We start from the raw sequence: 8179 nt of genomic DNA on the forward strand, positions 1-8179 counted from the left end.
GCTGTTATTTGGGGTAATCAGGACAAAATCCCACTAGACAAATTTTAAACAAAAATATAAACTAATAAATATTAAAAAATTTTTTTATAAAATTTCACTTTCCTAAAATATTTTTATTGTAAAGAAAGAATAATCTTTGTTACTCTAGACACAAGGCCCGAAATTTTCGGGGAGGGGGCCAGTCGATTAAATCAACCCCAGTATGCAACTAGTACTTAATTTATCAACCCCTGAAAGAATGAAAGGCAAAGTCAACCTCAGTGGAATTTGAACTCAGAACTTAAAGACAGATGAAATACTGCTAATATCCTAGGGGAAATTGACTGCTGGGGGGATTTTGTCCTAGTACCGTTATTCAGAGTTACATATAACAGTCATGAGTATCCACAATAAAGCAATAATTTTTAAGAATTCTTGATTACCAACTCATTGAAGGAATATTTAACATTGATTGGGTAACTGCTTTCTAAAATAACAGTACGCTTTGGGATTATAAAGTGACTGAGCATAACAGAAAAATTATATAAACTTAAAAAGAAATAAATATTATAATAAACAATATAGGTACAGTTTTAGAAGTATGTCGTGGTCAAATGCACAGAAATAGTTCAGCAGATCAAAATCAAGCAGCAGTTTATTCTTTTTACTAGTTTTGTATATCTTTCTTCCTACCAGCAACCATCTTTCTTTCTCTCCCTCACAAACACACCACCAACAGTTCATTTCAGAATCTATTGTTAACGTGATAAACAAATGAGAGTATGAATTGTATTCAAATCAACACAATAAAACACTTTTCTGATAGACATAGTTCAAATCCCAAGGAAATCAAATCAATGAGCCAGCCTTTTATACTGTCAGTGAGATTGACAGAACAAAATGTAAGCGCAGGAGTGGCTGTGTGGTAAGTAGCTTGCTAACCAACCACATGGTTCCGGGTTCAGTCCCACTGCATGGCATCTTGGGCAAGTATCTTCTGCTCTAGCCTTGTGACCAATGCCTTGTGAGTGGATTTGGTAGACGGAAACTGAAAGAAGCCTGTCGTATATATGTATGTGTGTGTCTGTTTGTCCCCCTAGCATTGCTTGACAACCGATGCTGGTGTGTTTACGTCCCCGTCACTTAGTGGTTCGGCAAAAGAGACCGATAGAATACGTACTGGGCTTACAAAAGAAAAAGTCCCGGGGTCAATTTGCTCGACTAAAGGCGGTGCTCCAGCATGGCTGCAGTCAAATGACTGAAACAAGTAAAAGAGAAAAGAGAAAGAGAAAGAGATCCTGCTGAACAGATGACATAAGAGTAGTCGAGGTGCCTGTTTGACTGTAGCAGCTAGTGAAAGGGCATTCTTTCATTCAGAAGTGGTTTAGGTATCTGTCCCATATTGAATATAATAGGGCTGTGGGAAAAGGAACAAGGTATTGTTAGAACACCATTACAACGTTGTTATAGCTTGTTCTTGTTTCCACAGATTTCATTGTGATATAAGCTTCTCTCTCACATTTTAATATATTTCTGTTTTGTTTAGTTACTCTCTACAGAAACTGATTTGCTCCAAATATATTGCTGACACATGGCTTCTCTTCTCTGTCAATATGTCCAAGTCAGGTTAAGCAACTGATTTCAAGAGAAGGATTTTCCAAAAATATCTCATTGATATGGTTACACTTTTGTATGGAGATGTTTGTCTGGTAGTTGAAAATTTCTAGACAAAAGTTCACCTCAAAAACCACAGGTGTACAGCTCCTCTGCTCTGTGAAAGTATTGGTGATTAGACAAGGTATTTATTTGGCGCGAGCATGATCGTTGCCAGAGCAGCCAACTGGCTTCCATACCCGTGGCACGTCAAAGGGTACCATTCGAGCGTGATCGTTACCAACGTCGCTTCACTGGCACCTGTGCCAGTGGCACGTGTAAAAAGATTCGAGCGAGGTCATTGCCAGTACTGCCTGACTGACCCCTGTGCCAGTGGCACGTAAAAAGCACCCACTACACTCTCGGAGTGGTTGGTGTTAGGAAGGGCATCCAGCTGTAGAAACTCTGCCAGATCAAGATTGGAGACTGGTGCAGCCATCTGGTTTGCCAGCCCTCAGTCAAAATCGTCCAACACATGCTAGCATGGAAAGCGGACGTTAAACAATGATGATGATCAAGTCCCACATATGTCACAGTGATCTGGCTTCTTTCTTGTATGAGTGTGTTTATTTAGAGTTAACCCTTTTGTTACTGTATTTATTTTGAGATGCTCTGTGTTTCTTCCAATTATTGTAAATATAACAAAGAATTTAGTAAAATAATATCGTTATCATTGAGCTAGTGTTAAGAACATAAATTGTGACAAAGATTTGGTGGAAGATTTGAATTCAAAGCTTATGAAAACAAGACATTTGTACTAAAAAGCCAGAGCCGGTTTAAGCCGGTAACAAGTGGTTGGTAACAAAAGGGTTAAGCTAATACTGTGAGAGAATAACTTCCCACAGATAAGTGATATCGCATGTCACTAGTCTCATCACCATTTCATGTCCACTTAAATATTGTCGACAAGATGATGTAACAACGATATTGAAGAGAAACGGTCTCTCTGCTCCACAAACATATCCGAGATTGTTAAAAGCACTTAAATGAGAGAATGAGCTCCCACAGATTTCACACTGATATGGCTTCTCACCTGTATAAATATGTTTATGCTTAATTTAGATACCAACTCTAGAAAACAATTTGCGAATCTTTTCGATTTGAACGGCAGTTTTTTCTATCGGTGTCATATGAAATTGTCATCTATAATTATGACCCTAGAATCGATCTATTGCATTTCAATCTCTTTTAGGGTTAGGGTTAGGAGTGGGGGGAAGGGTATCTTTTTTTCTTCACAAATGTAAATAAACCCAATCTGTTTCTTAAACGAGGGACATATTCATACGGCACAGAATGTTTTTTACCTCAATAGACGTATTTGATTGGTTGAAATTGCAGAAATTGAAGAAAGAAAAAACAACAAATATCTTACAAACTATAGAATTTTCTCAATAAAGCCAAGAGAAAAAGATGTTTTATAAACACATTCTACCAGTATACAAAGTTTAAAATTTTTTAGTTACCTAGAAATTATGTTAAAAACTGCAGTTCAAACCGAAAAGATCCCAATTTGCCACAGATATCACAGTGAAATAGTGTCTCTCCTGTATCAAATCGTTTACGAGTATTTAAATGACCTCCTTCAGAATAAGATTCGTCACAGATATCACTGTGAAATGGTTTTCCTTCTATATCAACATCAATAGAAAATGTAGCTGTGATACCAGTGCCAATGGCATGTAAGAGAACCATCCGAACATGGCCGTTGCCAGCGCCGCCCCGACTGGCCTCTGTGCTGGTGGCATGTAAAATGCACAGTCCAAACGTGGCCGTTGCCAGCCTCATCTGGCCCCCGTGCCGGTGGTACGTAAAAAGCACCATCCAACCGTGGCTGTTTGCCAGCCTCGTCTGGCACCTGTGCAGGTGGCACGTAAAAAGCACCCACTACACTCACGGAGTGGTTGGCGTTAGGAAGGGCATCCAGCCGTAGAAACTCTGCCAGATCAGACTGGGCCTGGCGCAGCCCTCTGGCTTCCCAGACCCCAGTTGAACCGTCCAACCCATGCTAGCATGGAAAACGGATGTTAAACGATGATGATGATGATGATGATGATCAACATATTCATGTTTAATTAATTCACTACTTCAAGAGCAAGATTTACCACGGATATTGCAATGATATGGTTTTTCTCTTGTATGAATCTGTTATTGCTTCTTGAAGTGAACATGATGAATGATTTGCCACAGCTATAGACCAATAAGGCTTTTCTCCTGTGTGAATACGTGTGCCCTTAGCTTACTTGGAACTGAAAAATTGATTTACCACATATCACAGTCGTATGGTTTCCCTCCTGTATGAATATGTTCACGAGTATTTAAGGTACCCCTTGTAGAAAATGGTTTACTACAGATGCCACACTCGTGTGCTTTCTGTCCTGAATGAATACATTTGTGAGAATCTGAATTATCCCTTGTAGGAAACGACATACCACAGATATCCCAATAGAATTGTTTATGTCCTGTAAGAAAGTATTCATGAGTATTTAAGGTACATTATCATTGTTTAACGTCCGTTCTCCATGCTAGCATGGGTTGGATGGTTCAACTGGGGTCTGGGAAGCCAGAAGGCAGCGCCAGGCCCAGTCTGATCTGGCAGTGTTTCTACAGCTGGATGCCCTTCTTAACGCCAACCACTCCGTGAGTGTAGTGGGTGCTTTTTACGTGCCACCGGCACAGGTGCCAGACAAGGCTGGCAAATTGGCCATGATCGGATGGTGCTTTTTATGTGCAACCGGCACGGAGGCCAGGCGAGGCTGGCAACAGCCACGAACGGATGGTGCATTTTACGTGCCACCGGCATGGAGGCCAGCCGGGGTGGCGCTGGCAATGGCCACGTTCGGATGGTTCTCTTACGTGCCATCGGCACTGGTATCACAGCTACAATTTCCATTGATGTTGATCGATTTCGATTTCGATTTTCACTTGCCTCAACAGGTCTTCACAAGTAGAGTTTCACTTTTAAAAAATACTTTACCACAGATATCTCAGTGAAAAGATGTCTTTCTTGTACAAATATGCTGGTGTGTAGTTAGGTAACTCTTTTTAGAGAATGGTTTACCACAGTTATCACAGTGATATGGTTTCTCTCCTGTATGAATACGTTTGTGAGCATTAAAGTTTCCACTTTGAGCAAATGATTTACCACAGATATCACACTTGTAAGGTTTCTCCCCTGTATGAGTACGCTTGTGTATATTTACTTTACTACTGTGAGAATAAGATTTACCACAGATATCACAGTGATATGGTTTCTCTTCTGCATGTGTATGTTTGTGAGAATTCAAGTTACCACTCGTAAGAAAGGATTTACCACAGATATCACAGTGGTATGGTTTATCACGCGTATGTATACATTTGTGAGAATTAAAGCTAGTAATTTGGGAGAATGATTTATCACAAATATCACAGTGATATGGTTTCTCTCCTGTATGAGTACGTTTGTGGGTATTTAAGTTACCACTTTCAGAGAATGATTTACCACAGATATCACATTGATGTGGTTTCTCGCCTGTATGTGTACGTTTGTGGGTGTTTACACTACCACTTTCAGAGAATGATTTACCGCAGATATCACAATGGAATGGTTTCTCTCCTGTATGGGTACGTACGTGGGCATTCAAATTACCACTTTCAGTGAATGATTTACCACAGATACTACATTCATAAGCTCTATCACCTGTATGAATACGTTTGTGAGCATTTAGGTTACCAATTCGAGAGAATGATTTACCACAGATATCACAATAATATGGTCTCTCTCCTGAATGAATACGTCTGTGAGAATTGAAGTTACCACTTCTGGAGAATGATTTACCACAGATATCACAGTGGTATGGTTTTTCTCCTGTATGAATACGTTTGTGCTTATTTAAAGTACAACTCATAGAGAATGATTTACCACAGATATCACACCGATATGGTTTCTCCCCTGAATGAATACGCTTGTGATTATTTAAGTTACTACTTTTACAAAACGATTTACCACAGATGTTACAGTGATATGGTTTCTCTCCTGTATGAATACGCTTGTGAGCATTAAAGTTACCATTTTGAGAGAATGATTTACCACAGATATCACAGTGATATGGCTTCTCTCCTGTGTGAATACGTTTGTGAGTATGTAAGTCACCACTGTTAGAAAACGATTTCCCACAGATATCACAACGATATGGTTTTTCTCCTGTATGTATATTTTTGTGTATCTTTAAATAATCTCTTCTCGGAAACGATTTACCACAGACATCGCAGTGATATGGTTTTTTTCCTGTATGAATACGTTTGTGATGAGTTAGGTGATGCTCTTGAGAGAATGACTTTTTACAGACATCACAGGAATATGACATTTCTTCTGCCTCATTCTGCATCTCATCTGGAAAACCAGCACTGTCAGATTCTGTTTTGATTTCAATTGGTTTCTCACAGAATTCATTTTCCATTGTTATTCTTCTCTGTCAACTTCTCTTGTTCTTGTAGTGTTTGAAGTATTTCTACATTTCCATAAAACGTGATCTTAGTTGATGTTTAAAGATACTGCAACCTCTTTTGTAAATATGTCCAAGTTTAAAAGGAATGCAACCAACTCTTGAGGATATTCCAGGCAGTGAAGTAAAGATATTTTGCTAATGGTCTCAAGTCACGACAATTATGTCACACCAATTCTATCACAAATTATATCCATTTTGTGTAACAATTTCCTAAACTTTGTAAAACATGATATATCTTTACGCCAATTGTCATCCGATATTTCTGAAATAAGAGAAACAGTATAAGATATAGGAGACACTCATGAGTGGATTTCAACAATGGAAAATTTACACTAATTCTGTATTGATAAACTTTAAATATAAACATTTGCATCAACATTTAAACTTTAAATTTGTATTTAACATTACATCAAACAATCTCATGTGAGCTCTATACTTCACAGATAACAGTAACACGATCAAATTATTTGTTAAACTATAGAATATATTTCTTTACTGCCCACAAGGGGCTAAACACAGAGGGGACAAACAAGGACAGACAAACGGATTAAGTCGATTATATCGACCACAGTGCGTAACTGGTACTTATTTAATCGACCCCGAAAGGATGAAAGGCAAAGTCGACCTCGGCGGAATTTGAACTCAGAACATAACGACAGACGAAATACCGCTAAGCATTTCACCCGGCGTGCTAACGGTTCTGCCAATAGTGGACATAGGGGCTTTCTGCCCAGGAAGGTATTCCATCGTCCGTCGGTTGATTACTGTTTAACCCCAGGTCAATTCAGACAGAGCAGAACGTCGTTGCAGACATACAAGATCAATTATTTTCTCCTAAATATTACACGTTATTCCATCTTCGTTTCTTTTCTTTAACGTTGTTTATAATTAAACACAGGTAAGTTACTGTATTGTATTTTTACTATTCTCGTAATACACGTGCTTTTGAAATGAAAATATTTTTCTCTCCGTAAGTAAATAATATTTCGTTTCCACTTCGAAACAAAATTAGGAACAGAACGTTGTTAAGAGTTAACAAAACATCTGTTGTAAAAGCATGAGGATCAAGGATCAAGGAAAAGGGGGAAAACCCCCCCCATTCCTGTAACGTAGAAGCAATCGATTAAATACCTATTTCTTTATTACCCACAAGGGGCTAAACGCAGAGGGGACAAACGAGGACAGACATAGGTATTAAGTCGATTATTACCAGTGCGTAACTGGTACTTATTTAATCGACCCCGACAGGATGAAAGGCAATCGATTAAATACCGATCTTAGAAAATAAAAAAAAAAGCATTAATTGTATGAGAATCTTTAAAATTATGGAGTTCCTTTGTTTGTAATCACTTCAGTATCACTACTGTAGTAATCAATGTTTCGATTTCATTTCACTGTCAAGTAAATACACCAGGTTTCTTTACATTCCTCATATTTTCGAAATTACACCTTAATTCCTCGTATTTACCGAAAGTTATATTAATGAGATTTGAAAAGAAAGAAAACGATCGAATGAAGGAAATAAAGAAACCACTAAGAAATATACCTCGTGTGAATTACAGCTGTTCTTAAGGAGTCAGTGATGGTGGTCATATATATTAATACGAGTATTTTTCCGTCAGTAAATTATGATCGCTTTCGAAATAAAACTGATTGTTTTGAAAAGTGAATCCAGTTCAAGGCGGAGGCGGGAATTGATTCCTGTTGCACATGCGCAGTACGAAAAGTCAGCGAAAGCTTGCGGCTTTTCTGGCTAATGAGGAATACACGCCCTCTCCAGTATATGTGTATGTATAGTGCAGTGTGGAGGCGCAATGGCCCAGTGGTTAGGACAGCGGACTCGCGGTCGTAGGATCGCGGTTTCGATTCCCCGACCGGGCGTTGTTAGTGTTTATTGAGCGAAAACACCTAAAATCTCCACGAGGCTCCGGCAGGGGATGGTGGTGATCCCTGCTGTACTCTTTCACCACAACTTTCTCTCACTCTTACTTCCTGTTTCTGTTGTACCTGTATTTCAAAAGGCCGGCCTTGTCACTCTCTGTGTCACGCTGAATATCCCCGAG

General features: G+C 39.0%; 1 protein-coding gene across 2 annotated transcripts; it reads right to left on the reverse strand.

The window, feature by feature from the left end:
- Positions 1-3690: 3690 nt before the first annotated feature.
- LOC115222820 (zinc finger protein 726-like) lies at positions 3691-7850 on the reverse strand. Of its 2 annotated transcripts, none has more exons than XM_036511936.1 (3): positions 7663-7849; positions 4586-6378; positions 3691-4124 (listed from the first exon to the last, which is right to left on the reverse strand). In XM_036511936.1, exon 2 carries the CDS (start codon positions 6066-6068, stop codon positions 4617-4619), a length of 1452 nt encoding a protein of 483 aa, XP_036367829.1. In that variant the 5' UTR covers positions 6069-6378; positions 7663-7849; the 3' UTR covers positions 3691-4124; positions 4586-4616. The 2 variants fall into 2 exon arrangements, with proteins under 2 accessions (XP_036367829.1, XP_036367830.1); XM_036511937.1 differs by lacking the exon at positions 3691-4124 and adding an exon at positions 4471-4529 and having other exon boundaries at positions 4587-6378; positions 7663-7850.
- Positions 7851-8179: the final 329 nt, after the last annotated feature.

The sequence above is a fragment of the Octopus sinensis genome, linkage group LG21 (genome assembly GCF_006345805.1).
Source record: "Octopus sinensis linkage group LG21, ASM634580v1, whole genome shotgun sequence".
Lineage (NCBI taxonomy): Eukaryota > Metazoa > Mollusca > Cephalopoda > Octopoda > Octopodidae > Octopus > Octopus sinensis.